The sequence below is a fragment of the Sapajus apella genome, unplaced genomic scaffold (assembly GCF_009761245.1).
Source record: "Sapajus apella isolate SASKATOON/1434 unplaced genomic scaffold, GSC_monkey_1.0 scaffold19, whole genome shotgun sequence".
NCBI lineage: Eukaryota > Metazoa > Chordata > Mammalia > Primates > Cebidae > Sapajus > Sapajus apella.
The window spans coordinates 8,887,117-8,910,452 of record NW_022436959.1 but is presented as its reverse complement, the minus strand read 5'-3'; the positions used below and the strand labels follow the sequence as shown (position 1 = coordinate 8,910,452).

Here is a 23,336-nt window from a genome sequence, read left to right as displayed (position 1 = left end):
TCACACGGCGCTGGGCTCTGCAAGCTGTTGCTTGCGCAGTCGCCCCCGCCGCCGCCGCTCCCCGGCGGGTGCACCAGGGTCCGCGCGGGTGGGGCGGGGTCGGGGCGGGGCCGGGGCGGGGCCTGCCCCCTCGACGCGCCGGCCCCGCCCCTCGCTCCGTCCCTCCCCCGCGGACCGCAATGATTTAGAAGTTCAGGAATCCCACGTGACGTCACCGGGGGGGTGATGTAATGCACTCTAAATAGAATGTATTGTAATCTTTGCTCAGTCCAACGTGGTCCCTTCACCCGGGCTCCGCTCTTGCCTTCTCCACACTTGTTTGGTAAGTTCCTAAAAATACGGCTCGGCCACTTCTGGGGCTTTTGCATTTAGCCACTTTTGTTGCACTTGCCGCGGGAGCCATCTCCGGAGCGTACTTGTTTGCAGGGGTTGGTTCTCGGCAGCAGCCGCGAGGGTACTTGGTCCAGTGGGCAGGTCACAGGGCAAGGAGTAGGGAAGATGCGATGCATTTTTTTCTGGAGGGTGATCTGTGTTTGTAAACATTTTGGCGGACCAGAGAGAAGTCCGGCCCCGAGTGCTGGTAGACTGTGGAATTCGGCTGTGTCCTGAGGCCACCCCAGAGACCCCGCGCCGCGTGAGTGCCGGAGCGCTCGGTGGCCGCCGCGCCGCGCGCCTGTAGGGATGCTAACGTGGAGCTGGCGCCTAGTCCGCCCGGCGTGCGTGCGTGTGTGGGAGCGCGCGAGTCCCCTGACGCGGGGACCAGTTATGAATCGGGGGTGTGTGTTTGCCTCCAGAGACCTGGCAAGGTGCGGAGCCCTCCAGAAGTGCGGTCAAGCGACAGAGGAGACGGCGAGCCAGGAACCTCCCGCCGCGTCCCCAGCTTCCCAGCGTGGCGGCGGAACCCCCGGAGAAAGTTTGCAAACTTCCAGCTGGCGCGGCGAGGACGCCGGGTCACCTAGGGGGCGGGTGGGCGCGCGCTCAGGGTGCTCGCTCTCCCCGGTGCCGGTGCCGAGCTGCCGCTGCCACCTCTCCCGCTGGGCTGCCTGCTGCAGCGGGTGGGCGCACGCCCGGGGAGGGAAGGTCGCCCTCGGAGGGCGCTTGGCTTTCGCTCCAGGCGCTCGGGCTGGAGATCGGCGAGGCTCCGCCGACTCCCGTCCTCTCTTCCCGCCGCCTCCTGCCTCCGCTGCTTTCTCGCTGGCATCGTTACCTCTTCCCGGCCGCTGCCCCAAATGACAGCTCCGGCTCGAGCCTTGGCGGCGCCCAGGCAGTTCCCAGGACCCGGCGGCGGAGTCTCCGCCTGCGGCAGATTCTCGGCAGAACCGCTTGAACTTTTCACGAAGTTCTTAAGAGGGGCAAGACGCGAAGGAAAGAATCAAGGAGATGTTTTCTCTCAGCAGCTGCATCCCGCTTCTTCTTTGTCATAGATTTATTTTTAAGGGGCGTCTGACAGATAAAGCCCTAGACCTTGTCCACACTCTCACCCGCGTCCCCAACTTTCCTTGGACTGGTACCGCCCCCACTTGATGCTTGTTTAAGGCTGGGGACTGGAGTGGGATGCTTGTATATTTCGTTGTCAGAGTCTGCAGAATGTGTTTGATTTTCATTTTTCCCTCCTCTGACATGTGTCAAGGAATAAAGGCTGATACAGGTCCATTACGTCATTCTGCAGGCCAGTAAGTGTTTGATTAACGGCTTGAGCTCCTCAAGGGTTCAGGAGCTTAGAATGCTGACAAAGCAACCCTGCTTTGCATCCCCCCACCCTCTTCACAACACACTGGTGCAATCACCCCGCTCCCTGGGCATCTTTATTGCCCTCTCTTCCCAACCCCTCCCTCTCCACCACTCTTCAGTCCACACCGTTATCACTCTAGCCCCGCCCCCGCTTTTTACAGCTTTTCCTGGGGCGAGCACGGTCCCTGGAGTGTGGGTAAAAGCTTCTGGGGTCTGAGGGGACCACTGTACCTGATCAGCGCTCAATCTGCCCTTTTGTATTATTTAAGAAAGGCACCAGCAAGCCTTCTCCTCTAGGGCGAAAATGCTCAGTCCTGATACAAAAGGAAAATCAGGAAATGTTTCTAAGCGTTATGATAATACTGTGTCCTCGTGGTGGTGACTTAGGAAAGCAATACACCCACTGCAAACAAAGTACCTCACTTTACGTAGTGCCTGCCCAGAACTCTGCAGCAGAAGAGAGAAGAGGAAGAAGCTAGGATACTGACAAAATCAGGTTTAGCTAAAAGGATCAAGACTAAACGTTTCATTTCCAACGTGAGGGAATGAGAGTCGTTGAACCTAAACTTCCATACAATAAATCGGTGCGTGCGCTACTTTCTAGCTTTTAACCTTAAGTTTCTATGTTGAAAGAGGAAGTTAAATACGTAGGTCATTGAATTGAGTCAGAACCTCCGTGTCTGGCAGTTGAAATAAAGACCCTGTGTATGACTTGTTGCAAGGGATCAAAGTAAAAAGAACCCTTGGCGGGGCGGAGGAGGGAGGTGTGCCGCAGAAATTAAATTTAAAAAGTATTAACCGAGTTTTGGATGTAGGGGGAGAAGTTATTGGTGTGGTCTCTGATTTGGAGTTGGTGAAAACTAAATAAAGAAAAATTTATATTGCAAATATGTGGGAATTTCTTGAAGAACACATGTTTCCTTATAATTAGATCTACTTTCTTCAAAGTGAAAGCCATGCTGTAGGGTAGGCATTTGTGAAACTCCTGTCTGGTGTCTAATTGACATCCTTCCCCAAGTTTGTGGCAGGATTTAGTATTTATTCACATCTAGAGATGAAATAGTGTAACCTCCACACAATATATGTGCATCGAAAATGTTGAACTTCTTGTTTGTGATGCATAGACTTAAAGGGGAAAAAAATGGCCCAGTCATGAGCACTGGAAAGTGTGATTAATGATCAGTGATTTAGTGATCAGTGATTAGTGGTTTTATTCAAACTGTTACCTCTGACCAGAAGCACACATCAGAGGATTAACAGGCTCTTTAGATAAATGCTCATTAGTGGAAGGGGAAAAGCAAAGATAATAGGCATGCACCCAGGGACAACTTTCGAAGAAAATCATTCCCGTCTTCAGAATAATAAGCTCTATTAACAGAAAGCCCTTTTAATTTAAAACTTGCTTTTATCTTGTAAATCAAAGTTAGATGTAAAAGTTTGTAGTGCCATTATAACCTAAATTTTCCCATATCCACTAGATGTGGATTATCTCAGTAGCGATATTTTTTTTTATTTAAATAAACAATTGGACCTTTAGAGCAGCTGAACCCTGACAAGTTCTTAACTCCCAGGGTTTGAAAGTGTCCCCCCTTCTAGCATGGAGATTGCAGCTTGCTAACTAGATGGCGCACTGTTATTTGGTGTTCTCTGCTGCGTAGCGCAGGAGTATAAACTAAGCATGTAGCTGCTTGCGAGGTGTTCTTCAACATTTACAACAAAGTTGATTCTGTGTAGGGTTGGAGGCTAGACAGTTTTACAAATTTTTAGTCACATTTTCCATGTCAGTTAAATCTAGGGAGTTCAAGGCTACTGGAAAAATTAGTCTCATTACTAAAAGAAACTTAGAGAACGAGGGAGGTACCAGAGTCTAGGAGGTACCTCTGGGTTGCAGAAGTAATTGTAAAATACCAGACCTGTTCTTTTTACTAAGAGCTAGTTTCGCAATCTTTTGGTCTGAAATACTGAGGCAAATACTCAAAGACTTATTTTCTTCCTAATCTTGCTGGTGAAACAGAAGTTACTAGAAAGAAAGGAAGAAAAAACTTGATTTGGTGACTGCAGGAAGCAACACGTTGCTGCTTTGATTCTACAGATAATGGTAAGGATGATGTTTATTATGCTTATTAAACAGAGGGAAAACTTTGCACTTAGTTAAATGAAACCAATTTTCATAGATGGAATTCAGAAATGGAGTTCTCATGTTGCACAAAATTTTAATGTTGCTTTTGTCAGTTTCTTGGGACTTGTAGCATTTTATGTGCAAGTGTGTGTGTGTGTGTGTGTGTGTGTGTGTGTGTGTGAATAAGACCCTTATTTCCCCGGGTAAAATGTGTTCAGGAGCATATGAACTGCACTGGAAGCTGCAGTGGAGAAGCTGTGAAGCATGTTAAGTAATGTGTGTCAGGCAAGAATTCCCCTTTCCATGAGCTTTCACTAATCACTTCAATAAGTATTTAAGTTTTAATAAGTAAGTTCTTGAAAAAGAAACCTAAAAATTAATAAAACAATAAAACCATTTTCTGCATTCAAACCTAGATGTGCATGCCCCGAAGGACGATGCTATTGGTTGAATATCAGCTATTACTTTAGTTTTAAAACTTAAAAAAAGAAAATAATAAAAAAACTCACTTGTGTTTCCCCATGAATGTTTCTCATTTTCCTTTGCTTATAGCATTTTAGATAGTTCTGTTATTTTTAAATCCTTACTGATTATAGTGATTTTTGTTTTTCAACTTTACTCAGAGAGAACATGTTTGATAATATCTTCAAGCCCACTATTTTTGCATGTAAATTGCTGGTACCCATAAACTGCTTGTCAATTAGAAGTCAGTTGCGACCTTATGTGGTTTATACCTGAGAAGAGAGTTTATGAGAACATTCCAAAAAAAAGGTAGAAACCATGCCTTTATTTCTAGATCTCTGTTACGTTGCAGCTTTTATTTGAATCAGTGGTTAAATAAATTGTAGTTTGTCAGAGAGACTTTTCCCATACAGATTTTCAATTCTAGTAAGTTGAAGATTTTTGTTACAATGATTTGTCAGTTTCCCACATCTGCACATTCACAACCAATCAATCATGGAGTTTTCATGGCTATTTGTATTGATGGCAAGTTTCTAGACTCCCAATTTCTTATTATCATCTACTGTTTAACAATGAGTTATCACAATCCTATAGTATTTTCTTCTCATTGGAGTTTGCTTCTTATTAAGCCGAAAATTATTTTTTGGGGGGTGTAATGTTCACTAGATCACTAAGATGTGAACTTTGTATTTGTAGTTTGTTTTCTTCTGGTTATGCTGTTGGATTAAAATTGGGATTTGAGTGGACTTACTATTTCTGTCATCCTTTCTTTTTTCTTCTTCTTCACTTCAGAGCAATACCGTTCGTCACAAAATTAATGTGATCATGGCTGGTGTTTCCCATCTATATGCTTCTTTTGCTTCTCACAAATTGGATTTCTACAGCAATTTAAGGTCTTTTTTTAGAGGCAGCTTTCTTGGATGAAGATGGAACAGTGATCTCAGTCAATTCATTATCTTGTCCACTTTGACTGCCAGCTGTATTATGGGAAGCAACCAATGCTTAATTAGTGTTTAAAAATTTAAATCTATGACTATTTCTCTGAATTCTATTTAAGAAAATTATACAATTAAGATAAGGTAATAAACTGGGGGGCAGTTGCCTTAAATATTTAAGTGTGAGGCATAAGCACTTTCAGATATGCTAAACAGACTTAAAGACACAGAAAACCCTTTTTGTGTTGCTATTTGTAAACTAAGTAAGCTATCTATTTTGTGGCAATGCTTTAAATAGAAAGCCTGGCACTTGAAAAATGACATCATGTTTACTGTTTTCACTAAAGAATTATTACATTTTGTAATTAGGAAAAAAATAAGCAATTAGTATTTTTTGAGTGTCCATTAGTATTCCATTGTTGGGAATCACAAATCATAGATTTAACATAGGAATTTTTTTTTTTAAAGAGAGAAGCCTTTTAGAAATTTCCAAATAGTGATAACGCTCTTCCAGAAACCCAAGAACAATTTTTGAAGCTCTTATTGAGAACTCTGAGATTTTAAAGTAAAAGATAAAGTTTAGGATAAATTCTTGAATATATAAGATATTATATTGACATTTCAATATTTATTTTTTCCAAGTTCACTGTATTACTCCCCCACCACCTGTCACTGAGAAATAGATCAGAATCAATTTATCACTTAAAAATAAAATACATATTTCAGCTGCTTTCTTCTGTTTCCTTAAGGTCACATTTCTGATCTCAACCCTAAAAGGATTTTAGGATTTCAATCCTTAACAAGGATTGAAAACCACCAGGCTGGCGTTTGACTGGAACTGATTTTAGAGGGAGTTCCTTTAGGCCTAGATATTCTGATGGTGAGATACAAAGGCTTGTGGCTTTATGCAGATGGTAGAGCTAGGGGAGAGCCTCGGATTGATAGACCAACTTTTCCATTTTACAGAAGAGACCTCTGGCTCACTAAAGGCTCAGAGCTAGAGAGAGTCAAACCAGGCTGAGAAGCCTGGTCCCTGCTGCCAGGTTGGGTGCTCCGGCCATAAATGCCCTGTCAGGAATGGGGCATAACCCATGACTTTGTATCCTTCGCTCTTTTCAAGACTTTTGATGACTTATCTTTCAAAGACAAATTTTTATCAAATCTTTTGAATGAATACCTTAATCATAAAACTGCAGTTTCTATTTCATTTATTTTTATAAAATATCTGAAATGTTATTTTTTCTAATACGGGCCTCCTTAATTAATTTTTAACTAAATTCTCCTTTTTTCATCATCATTACTAGACATGCCCTTGTAAAATCACACCATCCAGATTTCATTTGAGAGTAAAAACCAGACAGAATTAAAAATGATCTGAAAGACCTGTTGCAAGAACAAGGCAGTGACTTTTCTCTACTTCCTGTCTTTTCTTTATCATCTATGAGGACAGGATCTGAAATACTATTTAAAGTTAAAATAAATAAATAAATAAATAAATATATAGTCAAATAGAGAAACAGGTGATGTTTTCACTCCAGAAGGTGTACTTTTGCCTAGGATCTGTCTGTAATACGTTATCTTTCCAGGTGGATATGAGAGCGTTCGGAGGTGGTGAGAAGTGAATTGAGTCTGCACGTATGTTCTTTGAGGTTTGATTGGTAAAACTTGACCAATCATAACTTAAAAAATTCATGCATATAACACAGAGGGCTCTAGAGCACCACACATTTGATTTAAGATGATATTTAGGCTGTGCGGTATTTAAGATGGGGAACAACGATGTCTAAATAGAGACTTTGAATGCATCTAGTATATGTGTTGTTGGGCCTCACCCACAAGTTTCCTCACCAGCAGTTTGCTTGAGGTTTTATATCAAAATTCAGGTCTCTTTTATTGTTTTATTACACGGAGGAGCTCCTGTGTTGCAGGCATGATTTCTCAAATATAACACATTTTGGCCAGTTCCATGCAGTCTTCTCTCTGTTGTCTCCCCAAGGGGGAAAAATACATGCAGCAAAAAAAATCTTTGTTTTTGTTTGAATTGGGTGACTGTTAGAAGACATCCAGGTAATCTCTATTTGCCAGATCTGGTAGGACCGTTTCACTTTATCAAAACAAGATTTTCTTCTTTAAGTAAGTTGGCTTCTGACTGGCCAGGTATTCATTCATGCATCAGAGAGTAGAAGACGTTGGGATAAAGTCCGTTTCCACCAGGGTGTCTAGCTATGGTGTGGTACACCGTTACAGAGGGCCTGATTTGCCTCACTGCAATGACAACACAGTGCAGAAAAACACTGGCTCCCAGGAGGAAAAACAATATTACAGGCTCAAGCTTCTAAAATCAGATCAGGGAATGATCCTGTCTCGACGGTTACTGTCAGAGCGCTGGGGGCCTCCAGGGTCATTTTCTAAACTATAGCATGGCAAAATGTTCTCTTTGTCTACTCTCTGCATTTTCCTTCTGCTAGTGTTTCCCTAGATTTATTTTTTAACATCCATTACAACTACTCTGTCTTGATGAATAATCCTTCAGTAACATATCACAAATGTGTACACAGCAGAGAGGGGATATTTTTCCATAAGGAAAATAAATTTTTATATCAAATCTTAGAGGAAACAATTAGCAAAACAAATGAGAGAAAGAAGAGTTGAAATTCGACTGATGGCATAACAAGCTCTGTCCATTCGCGGCTCTTCAACAATGAGGTTTCAGCAACAGGAGAAGCCTGAGACTACAGGAGAGACGCAATCCCCAGAGAGCTGCCTTGAGCTCATTATACTTCTCTGCCTCAGTTTCTTCATTTGTGATAAAAATGTTGGGCTCACCCAGCACTGTCCAGTAGTCAGAGCCACAAATATGAGCCATATATGTCATTTTAAATGTTTTAGTAGCCACATTAAAAAGGTTAAAAATAAACAGGTGAAGTCATTTAATAACACTTTGATTTAACCTGATATATCCAAAATATTATCATTTAAACATATAATCTATATAAAAATGTTAATGTACTACTTTACATTCTCTCTTTTTTTTGGTGCCAAATCTTTGAAATCCAGTGTGCATTTCACAATTACAGCATATCTCAATTTGGACTAGCTCATTTGAAGTGTTCAGTATCCACGTGTGGCCAGTGACTGTGGAATCAGACAACACAAGGGTAATCAGTGGTTTGTAATCCACTGGTGGAGCTTATTAAAAAGCACCAATACCTTTCCACTCTGACATTCTGATTTAATTGGTTTGGGGTGAAGGCCTGGGCCTCTGTATCTTTTAAAAGCTCCACAAGTGTTTCCAATGTGTAGCAAAGGTTGAGAACCACAGTTCTAACTGATCTCTAAGGAATCTTCTCCTCTAATATTCTATGATTCTATTTAAGGAAAGGGATTGCAGTAAAGCGTTCATTCAGAGTTCAAGGGCAGCAAGCTGTTGTTCTAAGCATGCGTACCCTGCAACACATATTTAAGAAAATAAAACTGATAAAGATTAAAATGTACAGAATGGATAACTTAGGAGATCATTCTTTGCACCACAAATGAGCTCTGTTTTGTGTCACTTTCAAATGTGGGTGTTTTAAATGGTCTGCTTCCCTAGAAATCTTAATTTAGGATTTGATTTACATGTAGCCTTGTAGAAACCCTCTGTTTTGGAAAAGGTCAGGATCCTCACATTTCAGTTACAGTATTTTGCCAGCTTACTCTTTTACCCCAGATACATGCCTTTAGTTGTTTTGGGAGGGAAAATTTTACTCCAATTCAGACATCTGGATCCCCTAGAATTTTCTTCCCTCCAAGCTTTTAACAAGCTTGTGTCATTGCCTAGCCCAGATTTGCTCATGTCAAGATGTTAGTTTTAACCTCCTAGACTTAAGCTATTCATTTTTATTTATCACCTTTTAAAATATTAGAAGAATCACTATTTTTTTCAAGGCACACGAAAATGTTTTAATATACTTGCTTTTTATAATACACCAGTCTGTCATTTACTAAAGGACGCAAAGAAGTATAAAATAAAAATAATTTCCAAACTCCTCACGCACCTTCTTGCAAAGTCTACAAACAGAGTTGCTTGTGGAGGGGAGGAGAGACTTTGGTGTCAGTCCCTGTGACTTCATGCTGCATCCCCGAATCCATGAGTCATTTCACTCTGACCCTCTCTCTCCTTATTCCCTGCAGAGCTACCTATTTACAAATACGTGTCTGTTTGACCGTGTCGCCTTTTAAACATGACCATAAACCAATTTTGAATACAAAATTACATGTTTTTTCTACATTTTGTGGTGATATTTGTGTTTTCTCTAATGTCATTTATTGGAAGAATGTTAGCCTTCATTTACTAACACATAGCTCTAATCCCCATTTTAAAGATGCAACCAAGGCTAGGCATCTTGCTCATTGATTAGTTGGGTGGACAGTAAGAGAAAAGAGCATGCATTTATTAGTGCCATGTGTTCCAGAGAGAAGCACTACTTTGGATGGCTTCCAGGTAGGGATTTTCCAATTGCTTGTACTATTGCACTTGTCTTTGTATTTATAAATAACATTCTTTATGATGCCTTTCCATGCGTTATTTGCAGCTAAATGGTTTCCTTGCTAATACCTCTTACTTCCCAGCTTCGGGCTACATGTACCTGGATTGATAGGCAAATACATAAGGATATATTAACTTCTTAACATGGAATCTGTTTTAAAAGTTGCATGGAGACATCTGTTGCAAATCTGTGTTTTTGGTAGTATCCAGGGAAACTTTCTCTCGGGCTACTTTGTGATTGACTGTTAAAAGGTTTGTGTAGAGAGACAATGAGATTAATGATGTAAGTTACTCATCTGTTTTGGGGATTGAAGGTAAAGGCCTGTATTCATTTGTTGAGCAAGATAGACTCTAGCCCTAGCTGCTAAATTATCTTTAATAAAACACTTTAGCCCTTGTTGTGCCAATGTACTGTCTTCACACTTGATCTGGAGCCATCTGCATTGTGTACCTGGTTTTTGTTTTCTCCTAATAATGATGATAGTTTGGGCTTGGCCATTTGCAGTCTCTGTCTGCATTTCTGTGTCTTCGATGGGTGAGATGTTGATTAATAGTGCAATTTTTGACCAGTGCCAGGGAGCGATTATTTTGGATTCTTTTCTCCAAGCATCATGCTAAATTTAAAGCAGTTTTAATATTCACACATGTATATGCTTACGGTGTTTATGCTTATATGAAAATGAATATGTACATAAAAAAAAAAAAACCTGAGCCAGTGAGGACCAGAATGACAGTAGGACATATAATTGCAAATATGCTTATCATCTTTTTTAGGATGCCCATGGACAAATTGTAACTCCTATTGGACAAGTATCTATTTGTAACACTAATTCAGATACATTTTGTTGATTAAAAGATATTGTGAGATTTAAAAAATTAAAACCAGATTTAAGACACTCCTTTTTTCTCAGAAGGCCTGTCTAAGCACACGTTGTTTACAATTTCATCTTCCAGTTTTGCAAAATCGGATGACTAACAACCGCCATTCTTAGGGCTGTGCTGTGTTGACGTCATCAAAGATGAGGGTGCAGTGTTTTGGCACCCTGAAGCAGCATGTAATTTGAAATTGTACTTTTTGCTAAACACCCATGCTGATCTCCAAACCATTCAAAACATTAAAAAACCAAAACAAAACAGTAATGTCTGCTGATTGGATGGTGGCAGCACAGGCAAAGTACACTTTATTTTTTTCATGTGCTTTGGAAGCACTTACAAAAATCAGGAAGAAAAAGAGTACATATAATTACTTGACATGCCTTTTGGAAGGGACATTCTTAAGACAGGCAGGTTCAGTCTTTAACCTAAAGTTCATGTGTATCCTTTCCAGGAAATGTGCTTGCTTGCTTGCTTGCTTGCTTGCTTTTTTTTTTTTTTTTTTTTTTTTTTTTTAGCACAAACACAGTTGTATCTTTAAAAGGAAAGCTTAAGAGTAAATCATGTGGCTGCTTTATCTTTATTTAACATTTAGAAGATATTTTAGGAGATCTATTTAGGAAGTCATATTCTTTCACATAGTTGTAGTTATTTAATGCTTGTTTAAAAACACAGGGGTTTCTGGAGATTGATTGCACAACAATGTGAGCACACCTAACACTACTGAACGGCACACTTAAACATGGTTAAGGTGGAGCCCGGCACAGTGGCTTACGCTTGTACTTCCAGTACTTTGGGAGGTTGAGGCAGGTGGATCCCTTGAGGTCAGGTGTTCGAAACCAGCCTGGCCAGTATGGTGAAACCCCATCTCTATTCAAAATATAGAAAAATTAGCCGAGCACAGTGGTGCACACCTGTAGTCCCAGCTACTGGGGAGGCTGGGACAGGAGAATTGCTTGGACCCAGGAAGTGGTGGTTGCAGTGAGCTGAGATCCCACCATTACACTCTAGCCTGGGCTTTGCAGTGAGACTCCATCACAAAAAAAAAAGAAAAAAGAAAAAAAAAAAAAAGGTTAAGGTGGCAAGTTTTATGTTATGTGTATTTTACCACAGTTAGAAAAAATGGGGAAAATGTTTGCTTGGACTGCATTCCCTTGACAGGGGAAATATAATGCACAGAACGTTTGCTTCAAGTTAGACACATCCATTTTAATTTTTGTTTTATTTTATTTTTTAATTTGCATTCACTTATTTTTATTTCAATAGCTTTAGGGGTACAAGTAGTTTTGGTTACATGGATGAATTATGCAGCAGTAAAGTCTGGGCTTTTAGTGCATCTGTCACTGGAATACTGTACATTGTACCAAATAGGTGATTCCTATTCCTCACCCTTTCCCGTCTTTCCCCCTTCTGAGTTTCCAATGTCCATGATACCTCTGTCTGCTTTTGCATAACCTGTATCATAGCTTCCACTTATAAGTGAGAACATCCAGAAATTTGGTTTTCCATTCCTGAGTTACTTCACTCAGGATAATGGCCTTTAGTTCCATTCAACGTGCTGCAAAAGGCATGATTTCATTCTTTTTTATGGCTGAATAGTATTTCATGGTATACATATCCCACATTTAAAAAATTTTATTTCCGTAGGTTTTTGGGGAGCAGGTAGTATTAGGTTATATGAGTACGTTCTTTAGTGGTGATTTGTGAGATTTTGGAGATGCGTCCACTTTAGTGCCATAATGAGAAGATCAAAAATCTAAACAAGACTTTTGCACTTTGAGTTAATGTAGAGAGATGATATTGGTATCTGTGTGATGTGGTTTTGACAGATAGGAGAATCCACGGTAGCTAAAGGCTAGGCACACAGCACTGCATGCCTCTTTTCTGGCTTGGATCTGGGTGAGCTCTGTGTGTAGAAAGATGTATCATTCCATTTGAAAATGCATTTGACCTTATTTCAGCAGTTTTTAAGAAATTTACTTGATTGCCTTTAGCGGCATATGTATATATTCAACTGAGATCAATGAAAAAAGTCAGGTAAAGTAGCCTTGTAGTTCATATCAGGGAATGTAAACCCACACTTCACAGTAGCAGTGACCAATGAGAAGTTGCTTAGTGGGGGTTGATCTGGGAGTTGAAAGTTTTGGAGGCAGATCACAGAGGGGAATGGTGGAGGAAATTAGAGATATTTGACTCGGAAAGGAGGAGGCTCAGGCTTGTGCATAATACCAAGGAACATTCTGTGAACACGGAAGATATTATTTCTGACTTACTCTCTGTGCTTCAGGGAAAAACAGTGAAAATTGCAGGAAGGAGAAGGTCTGCTGTGTGGAGAGATGGGGTTTGCTGTGTTTGCTCTTTTGGCTCCAAAAAGAAGAATTTTGGAACAAGTAGACCTATACAGCCATGGAAAGGACTGTCTCAGAAATCAGTGACCTCCCTGGCATGGGGTGTTAGAATTATTATAAGAAAAATTTCTGGAAGCAGTACGAAGGAGGGCTGGGCCAGTTGCTCCAGGCTTTTTTGGATTATGGACATTTGAAACAATTAGATAAAAGCTATGAGGCAGTTTTCAGAAAAATAAGACATGGACAAATGTTCATGAGAAGGTTCACGGACCCAGAAGCCATGGACTCCAGAATGAAAAAAATCTCTGGGCTTAATGATGATGCTTACCAATGCTATGGTTATAAGGACACATAAGCTTAAAATTGCTGTGGTTGAATGAATATGAGCAGTTTCATGTAGTTCATCCTACATGTGCTGGTGCATACATTACATGTATTTAAGCTAAGAATGTAACCAGAGCTAATAAACTTCTGGTGATGTGTATAATCAGGAATGGAAATTCAAATTCATTGGATTCTCATTTGTGTTTCTCTATGAGGGTAACTACCTGTTTGCCCAATAGCCTATGCCTAGACAACCACTGATTAATAACACCTTGCATTGTTTAGAAGTTTCAAAGTAATTTAATAGAAATTGTCTTATTAGGGTGATAGAACAACACAGTGAGATGTGAATGACAGATGTTGTCATTTCCATTTTAATGAATGCAAAAACTCAGAATCCCAGGGCTTTAGTGGTATGTGGAGTCCCAGCTAAAGTAAGTGCCAGACATATAACTAAAATTCAGGCATCCTTCCCTGTCTTCTTCCTTTTCTCCTGCTTTTCTTTGTCTATCCTCTCTGCCTCCATGCTAGCCAGATACTCTTATGGAATCAAGTGTGCTTTTTGTAACTAAGAAGTGGCAACAACCACAAAGAAACCAAGGAGCTCTCTTCCAGTGCAAATATCAGCATTCTGTTTGAGCCTAAGTTCCTTTCCTTCCTTCATCCCTTCCTTCATTAAATATTAACTGAGCATCTATTATGTGCTGGGTACTAGGGATACGTGACCAAAATCAGGCACAGTTCCATTCCTCATAGGACTTTTACCAAATAAGTCACTGTAGTTTAGTGTTTCAGAAGGAGGGTGAGGGGGTACAAGCCTGGAGACAGAAAACCCAGTTAGGGGTTGTTGTGATTATCCAGGTAAGACATGATGGGGGCTTGGGCTATGGTAGTGCCAGGTTCAAAAGCCCCAGGCAAGAGCAGTATGACTTGGAGATTGATTAACTGGAAGACGAGGGGACCAGAGAGTGGAGAAGATGGAGTCAGGATAAACCTGATCCAGGAAGAAAGTCTGGGTCATCCTTTGTGGTGCTGAATTGGGGGATGGGTTCCAGCCCTGTGTGCATGGGCTTGTGTCTGCACCCTGAGAACACAAAATGGCTGTGAACGAAAACTGAAAGAGCAGCCATAACTGAAAGGTGTGGTGCATTACTGGGTTGCATGGCAGTGCAGCTTTGATAACTCCTCCCAGAGAGGGGCCCCACAGGGAGCAAGGCACCTCTTCCTCCCAAGGCGGCCACAGCTCTGGCACCCACTGGGTCTAGGGTATAGCCAGGAGTGTTAGTTTCCTGAGGTTGCTGTAGCAAAGTAGCACAAACTGGGGGCTCACACAGCAGACACTTACCCTCTCACAGTTCTGGAGGCTGCGTGTCGGAAATCTAGGTATTGGTAGGCTTGGTTTCTTCCCAGGGCCCATGAGGAAGAATCTGTCCCAGGCCTCCCTCCTTGGGTTGTTGATGGCTGTCTTCTCTGTGGCGTCACATGGCCTTCCCTCTGCATATCTGTCTCCAACTTCCTCTTTTTATGAGGATGTCAGTCACATTGCGTGAGAGCCCACCCTAATGACCTGATTTTACCTTAATTACCTCTACAAATACTTTTTCTTCAAATACAATCACTTTCTGAGGTACTGGGAGTTAGGATTCTAACATATCTCCTTTAAGGCAGACACCATTTAAACCACAACAGCAGGTGTGCCCAGCAAGAAGGCAGCACCCAGGTTAAGTAACAATGGGACTTTAGGAGAACTGGCAGATTGGGAGTGATGTGTTTTATAGCAGACATTTTTTTTTTAAAGCACATGCTGAAAATAAACCTAAGATGGATCCCTGGAAAAACTTGGAACAAGGCTTCGGAGATGGGGATCCACCTGTTAATTACCAACTATGGACACAGCCAGTAAAACACAGCAAAACAAGCCTACCCTTAAATATAGAGATATACATGTTGTGCTGACTGACAAATTTGCTAATGTAGCCATTATCCTCGGTTTGGCCTTGAATTTGTCCCCAGGATTTGTAAAAGAGCAATGCTGAAAGAGTAACACCAACTTTTAACCTTGAGAAAAAAGAATTAAATACAACTATAGTTTGCCACCCTGGCAGCCTTAACAATTATTGTTTTGATGTGCTAATAGTTACTGACAAGGACAAAAATTATCCATTCCCATAAACCACACACACACACACACACACACACACACGGTTAAGTATAGATGTTTCAATGTCGGAAGGAAAAAAATTCTGATTTTCTGGTTGTTGATGGATAATTTATGTCTTTGTGCTACCTTTGTTTTGCACAATGAAAAGACAAAATTCTGTGTTTTAGGAGCACATCATAATAAAAAGACAACTCAGTTTAAAAATGGGTGAAGATATGACTAGACATGTTAAATTTAAAATTTTAAAATTTAAATGTTAAATTTTAAAATAAAATTTTAAAAAATTTTATTTTAGGCTCATGGGTACACGTGCAGATTTGTTACGTCGGTAAATTCAGTGTCTCGGGGTTTGGTGTACAGATTGTTTTGTCACAGAAAGTTTTTGAAAGAAATACACAAATGGCCAGTAAGCACATGAAAAGGTGTCCCACATCACTAGCTATCAGGGTGATTTGTATTGGCCAGAAGAGTGGAAATAACCCAAAGCCTATCAACTGCTGAGTGGATAAGCAAAATATGGTGCATTCATTTACTGAGATATTACTTGGTTATAAAAAGAAATAAACTACTGAAATATAGAATAACACTAACGAAGTTTGAAAATACTATGCGTGGAAAAAGAATCCAGACATAAAGGAATTATATAATATATAATTATATTATATATTCCCACATACGGAATTATATATTATACAATTCCGTATGTGGGAAATGTTGAGAATAGGCGAATCCATGGAGACAGAAGGTAAAATCATGATTGCCTAGGATTGGGAGTGGGGTAGGGAGTTCAGGGGTGGCGATTGAGGAGTATGTGATTTCTTTTGGGGGTGATGAAAATGTTCTAAAATTGTAGTGATGGTTGCAGAAATCTGAATATTCTAATGCTATTGGATTGCATGCTTTAAGTGAGAGAATTGTACGGTATGTGAATTAGATCTCAATGAAGCTGTTAAAAAAGATAGCCTATCATGGAGGAAAACATGGGCTGCTCGATTCAGCTAGAATACATGCCAAACAGGGTGTTTTGATCTAACAGCTTCTCTGCATATTTGGATGAGTAGATGTTGATAGGGCACTTCAGACCTCAGTCTTGTGCATTTATTGTATGCGTCTCCAGCCTGCACCTCCCTCTTAAGTAATGGCCTGTACTTCTAACTGCGCCTTTGACATTTTCTTCTAGATGGACTGCTGCTTTTTTAATTTTCGAATTGCTCAAACGCAAACTCATCCTCATACCAGTTATCCTCCTGACACACCCATTTAAATGGGGGCCACCACTATCCTCTATCCCCCCAGATTGACACTTCATGCCCCGGACATTGACTTGGCCCTTTTCTTTGGTTGTCGTGGACATATCATGGCCACACGTTCTGGATTTTGCCTTAGCAATGTCCTTGCCCTGTCTCCTAAACCAATTCCTCCTATTAACTGAGAATTAAGGGGAGCAGAATTATTTACTGATTCTTTAGTGAGACTCTTCTCTCGCTCTAAACCTGCAAAGGGCTACAACTACTCCTTTTTATGCCTAAGGAAAATAAGGCTTAGAGGTTAAGGGACTTGACCAAGGGGACAACACAAGGAAATGCAGGAGTTGGGTTTGGTCCCAGTTTTGTCTGGTCCCTCAGCTCAGACTCTGTCCATTCTAGCTACCAAGAACTGCTCCCATGTATAGCTCTGAACATCACATTTTCCTTCTCAAGAACCTTCACTAGTGCCCTGTTTCAAGGCCCCTACGCCAGTCCCAGCCACATCCTTGTAGGTGTTCCCCATATTCAAGACAGATCCACTCTAGTTTGTGTTGGGTGCCTCCCTGCCATGTTCAAAATCTCTTCTTCCCTGGAACATCTGCACTCCTCTAGCACAGCAGCTCCAGACACACACGTGCACACACTCACCCAGACAAGCTACACTCACCTCCTGCCTGTGCAAACAGCACTCTCCAAGGCCCATCTCAACCACCATCTCCTGATCTGCCAAACCAAAAGCAGAATGCAAAACTAATTAATTCCTTAGTGCTTTGTTAATCTTTTCTTGTGATTTAAAAAAAAATGTGTCTTCTATTGTGATTATTTTTGTGTTTTTCGTACCTTCCCTCTCCTGGATTGTAAACTCTAAGAACTGAATCTTGCTCAGTTTTGACTTCCTTCATTGAACTATCATAGAGTAGATGGTTACACATGGTAGATGGAAAATTAATCGTGAGTGAACTGAGTAAAGAGACACTCACTCATTGTTGCCATAAAATTCCTAGGGGCCACATGAGATGTTCACTAGCCTAGTGCATGCTCCTGGAGGACCACCCTAGGAAGATTCTTTAGGTATATTGATGAAATTCTCTTCTCCCAGTATCACTTTAATTTTAGACCCTGTTGCTTAAAGACAATTGTCATAATATTTTAGAAATCAAAAACAGGGGCAGATGAAGCCATCACTGAGAATTTCATAACCCTAAGGAAAAACTGATTTTTCATTTTTACATTCTCTTACATTCTTCATCCAGAGAGGAACATAATTTGTAAATAGTTTTAATCAGAGCGTAGACATATTTTAAAATTCTGCTTCCTTCACTCAAAACTATACCACAGACATGTTTTCATGTCGCTACATAGCTTTCAAAACTATGATTATGCATAATATTCCATTGAGTTGCTATGCCATAATTTCTTAACCAACACCTATTGTTTGGCATTTAACTTTGCTGTGGATTTTTTTAAAATGACTCTAAAAAACACATGACCAATCTTTTGGCAAGAGAAATGTATACTCTGACGACATTCATCTCCTTTCCCTTAGGCTGGTTGAAAAATCTTCCTTTAGGGTTGAGCTTGGGTACAATTGTGACAGAGACCGAGTTTGTTTTGGAAACGCTCACATTTTTATTCCTTCTATCTCTGCCTTTCCTCCTCTCAACGCTTCCTCTTTCCCCATGGTGCCTGTCACAGGGATTTGGGGCCTGCTCTCCTCCCCCAGGGACTGACCTATCTACCATGAACGCTGCCTTCCTCTCCACTCCTCCCAGCCAGACTTCTCTCTCCTCTTGCATTTCCAAAGCCTCAATCTTAGTAAGATACTAGGCACTCCATCTATTTCCTTTCTGGGTTTATAATTTTATACAAAAGGACTTCCAGAGATGGCTAAGTGACCACCCAGCCAAGCACATCACTAAAGCTGGATCTTTGCTCTCTTTAGCTGGAACTCTTCCAGGTTCTAAGGATATGGCAGTGAACCAAACAAACAGAATCTCCACGTAGACAGGTAAATAATACGTCATATAGTAGTAAGCGCTAAAAAGAAAGGTAAAGCCAGGGACGTGGATTGAGTGTGTTCTTTCATGTTTCAGCTGGAATAGTCCAGGAAGGTGGACTTTCAGATAAGGTGACATATGAGAGGAGAGCCACTGGGGAAGGGAGCAATTCCTACAGAGATGTGGAGAAGGAGCTTTCTAGACAGGGGGCTGCTTGGTACAAAGGTCCTCTGTTTTTGACAGTGTGCTTGAGAAACTGCAAGGAAGCAGATGTGGCGACAAGGAGGGAAGCAATGGGAGCTGCTGGGGGGCTGATCATGCAGGGACTTTAGACCGTGCCGTAAACTCTGGATATTAATCTCAGCCAGGTAGGAAGCCATTGGATGGTTTTGGGTAGAGCATCTATCACTTCTGAAGCCCTCCATTGTTGTGGTTGGAGGATCAGCTGCTTAGGAGCGAGGGTGGCAGCTGGAGCACCCATGAGGAGGCAAGAGACAATGGTGGTGGACTGGGTGGTTCCAGGAGAGGTGGTGAGAAGGAGCTGGATTTTGGCTTATTTTGAAGGTAAAACTAGCAGGGCTCGCTGATGGATTGGCTGTGAAGATAAGTAAGAAGTCAGGGAAGATGTTAAGGTGTTTGACCTGAGACCCTGGAAGGATGAAGTTGCCATTGACTGAGATGCGGAAGAAGGCAGGTAGAACAGGGTCGGCGTGGGAGACCAGGAGTTCCGTTTTGGGCATGTTGTATGTGCAGAGATGCTGAGTCAACATGAGATGCGGTGAGTGGAATTCAGGGAAGGGGTCTCCGCTGCAGATAGAGTTAGAATCAGGATCACAGTCTTGGGCAGCAAATAGGCCAGTCTCATCTCACAGCACACAGCCCTTTCCGCAGTGAGCCCCAGCCACCCTGAGAAGGCTGTGGCCCCCGTGAGAACCTGATATCCTGTGAGGACCTGATATTCTCACAGGGGCCACAGACTTCTCAGTCTCGGGGCCCTGGCGTGCGCTACCCCTTCTGCCTAGACCATCCATGCTGTCCCTGGTTTCCCAATCTAAATAGGTCCTGAACTTTTCCTCTATGGCACTTAAATCAATTTTGTATTCCTTTGTGTGATGTTTAATTTAATTTTGTCTGTTTGTTTGTTTGCTTTGAGATGGAGTCTCACTTGGTCACCCAGGCTGGAGTGCAATGGTGCAGGCTCGGCTCATGCAGCCTCTGCCTCCCTGGGTTAAGCAAGTCTCCTCCCTCAGCCTCCTGAGTAGCTGGGATGACAGGCACCCGCTACCATGACCAACTAATTTTTGTATTTTTGTAGAGACGGGGTTTCACCATTTTGCCAGGCTGGTCTCGAACTCCTGAGCTCAGGAAATCCACCCGCCTCGACCTCCCACAGTGTTGGTATAACAGGCGTGAGCCATAGTGCTTGGCCTGAAAAAATTAAAATCCACATTCCCACCAGAATCTGAAATCTGAAATGTCAGGGATCAAGCATGTTTTGTTCATCACCATTTTGTCAGCATCTGGCACATGGCGGACACTTCCTCAATATCTGCTGAAGGAAGACTGATATTAATGTAAAATGCTTTACGTATGATGTGCTGCACTTCCTTTCCTGGTAAGAGGAATCATCCTTACTGGTTTTCTTGTCTTCTTAATTTAATAGCTCCACATGCCTTGGGAACAAACGGTTTTTTATTAGGTAGTATATGAGAGGGGACTGGGCTGATTGGAGGTTGAATGATCACTTGACTGAAGCTCTAAAAAGAAAAGGAATTTAAGGCTTATATAAACTTCCTAATCAAAAGCCCTACCTCCTGTTTCCTGGTCAGCTACTTTGTTGCATTTCTATGGACACCTTTATCTACCATCGCCTGAGGTTATTTTATAGTGACCTTTGACAAGGCCTACTACTTTCTAGTTGCCAAGTTTATCAAGGTGCTGGGGGCACAGGGAAGGGTTAGAGGCATTGTGTGGGGATCTGAGCTGGCTGGCACCTCCTTTGCTGCCTTCAGCCTCATCCTGGGAGATGACAGGAAATGATAATGAACGAAAGAGATTTGATTTACCAGGAAAGGCTTGTTAGCTCACAAAAGAGCTCTAGGTCTGTGTCTTTGGCAGCGTAGGGTTGTATGTAAAACAGGATTACACGAGGGAATGATCTCTTTACTGTCTTTAAAAAAGCTAGAGGTAAGCTTTCAGAGATGCCTGTGTGGTTTGGAAACATACACCCTGGCTCCATGGACACATATTTGCGTATTAGCGGACACACATGTATGTAGAGACATTATTGATCAATTGATGTATGAATATGTGTGTGTGGAGAAATTCATGAAAGAGGCCCCACTTTATAGTTAGCTTTGCTGTAGGAGGCATCCACTCCACAAATGTGTATTGAATGGAGCATTTACAGTGCTAAGCGTGGAGTAGGCATTGGGGAAGCGGTGGCCAGGAGGAGAGAGGAGGTCCTTGCTTTCAAGAAACTTTTGAAATCTACTGAGTCTCAATCTCTTCTTCAGTAAGATGGGCATAATAATAATTATAATACCGGCTTCACAGCCTCTTCAAGTAAATGGCCTTGAATGCGAAAACACCACTTGGATTTTAAAATGCTGTACGGATTATGAGTGGCTGTTATGATTGCAGCAGCAAATAGAGCTCTTTGGGAATAAACACTGTTTAATTTTTTTCTAGTTCTGAATATTCTTTATCCCCATACAATCTAAGGTTTTACCCTTAAAAGTTAGAGGGCTAAATTTTCGTTTGCTAGCACCCTAACCAAAAAAAAAAAAAAAAAAAAAAAAAAAGAAAATGTCAAATACTTAACTTAGTTTGTAAACAATTGGATTAGTTAGCTATTGGCGTATGACAAATTAGCGCCGTCCCCTCTAACAACATACATTTATCATCTTAGAGCTTCTGTGGGTCAGGAATCCAGGTGTGGTTTCTTTGTTTCTCTGCTCTGGATCTGTCACAAGCAGTGATCAAGAAACCTGCCAGGGCTGCAGTCTTCTCAAACCGCAGCCAGGGAAAGATGCACCTCCAAACTCACCTGGTATCATAGCCTCAGGCGATCCACACCAAGCTCACCTGTATGGCCGTTGGCTGGCCTCAGGTTCTTGCTGGCTGTTGGCTGAAGCCGTTAGTTCCTTACTGCTGGGGGCTTTCCATAGAGGAGCCCACAGCATGGCAGCTGGCTTCCCCAGAAGCAAGCAAGGGCTCCAAGAAGGAAAAAGCCAGAGATGGGAGTCTCCGTCTTTCTTTGGGTTCAAATCACTGAAGTGACATTCCATCCCATTTGCTATATTCTATTCATTAGAGGCATGTCACTGGGTTTAGCCTATGGCAAGGAGATGGTACAAGTTTGTTCCAGAAGATGGATCACTGAGAACATCCCAAAGACTGCTTGCCATAGCAGTACATGTAAACAGGACTATGATTTAATGCTGTATCTATGGCATTCATAATGTCACCCTATTTGAAATGAAAGAAATAAGGGAAGCAAGCACCATTGTTTCGCCAAGACAAACAATTAAGACAGACAAGGAAAATTGGTGTTAAAGTCTTCTAGATTTTTGAGTCGCAATCAGTAAATAATCTTGATTTCTTCTTTTGCTTGTGGCACTGGTTAATGCTTGGATATTACACTCTATTTAGCAAGAAAGCATTTGAAAGGTAGCTTTTAAATATTGGAGGTAAACAAAGGCCAGTCTTTCCTAAGCAAGAGTTGCAAAATTAAAAATATGTTAATTTTAATTTGCCAGTTCACAGATTGATGTATCCTCCATTCACTGATTACTTTTTATGACCCACACCTGAAAACAAAGCTTTTTGGTTGTTGTTGATTCTGGTTGCATTCGCTATATTGCAGTGAGCTGTTGCTGAAAGAGATTCTGATGTCTATTAAACAAAAGCCATGTTTGCGCAAAGATAAAAACACGCACAGAACCGTATAAGAGGATGTTATAATTATGCAACGTGTTTTACACAGAATTGGAGCGTTGTATTTTGCCCAGCCAATGGCAAGGACAGTGCGATAGATGCATCTGGAACAAGGTTCTTGGATCATAGGGATTCCTAGTATTAGTTTCATGTGACAGAACTTACAAGAAATTCATTCAGAAAAACACCCAGTGTAGGAGTCATTTGGCATGTTCTGTGCATATTTTCTCAAACAAGCAGCAATCATTTTTTGGTTGTATCATCTATGGTTGTCACTTGTACGCAGTCTGTGGCTCTTTTGCAAGCTGGCAGGCACACGGTGGTCATCTGGGATTTTCAAATGAGAGTGCACCATTTAAAATTAATGGTCTTGGTAACCTCTCTTTCCTCCAAATTTCCCCTGAAGCTGACCTTGTGAGAAAAACACTCTCCAACTATTTTTCCTGAAAAAGAAACTGGGAAAGGAAAAGTTCTTAAGTCTTAAGATTGGAAATCAACCAATTCTAATCCTAAAATCTTCTTTCTAGTGTGTTCCTGTCTGAGTCAGAAAGGAATAAAGGAATTTTAGATGGCTTGAACAAAAATCATGAAAAAAATCATAACTATATCTCAAGTTCAGGGATTCCCTCAACTTTCCTCTTTTTACAATTTGCCGGGCGCGGTGGCTCAAGC

At 41.5% G+C, this 23,336-nt stretch overlaps 1 protein-coding gene across 6 annotated transcripts in view; it reads left to right on the top strand.

Moving 5' to 3' along the window:
• Nucleotides 1–225: 225 nt before the first annotated feature.
• The window catches only part of CREB5 (cAMP responsive element binding protein 5), a 420,024-nt gene continuing 396,913 nt past the window's right edge, over nucleotides 226–23,336 (top strand). For 4 of the 6 annotated variants that reach the window (XR_004271511.1, XM_032286909.1, XM_032286912.1 and 1 more), the window contains exon 1: nucleotides 2,713–3,829. Coding sequence is in view for 4 of the 6 variants with exons in the window: in XM_032286909.1 (XP_032142800.1) it covers nucleotides 3,827–3,829 (3 nt within the window). In the remaining 2 variants the exon portion in view is untranslated. Of the gene's footprint in view, nucleotides 323–2,712; nucleotides 3,830–23,336 lie in introns of those variants that run through there. The other 2 variants (XM_032286908.1, XM_032286910.1) reach the window with 2 other exon arrangements.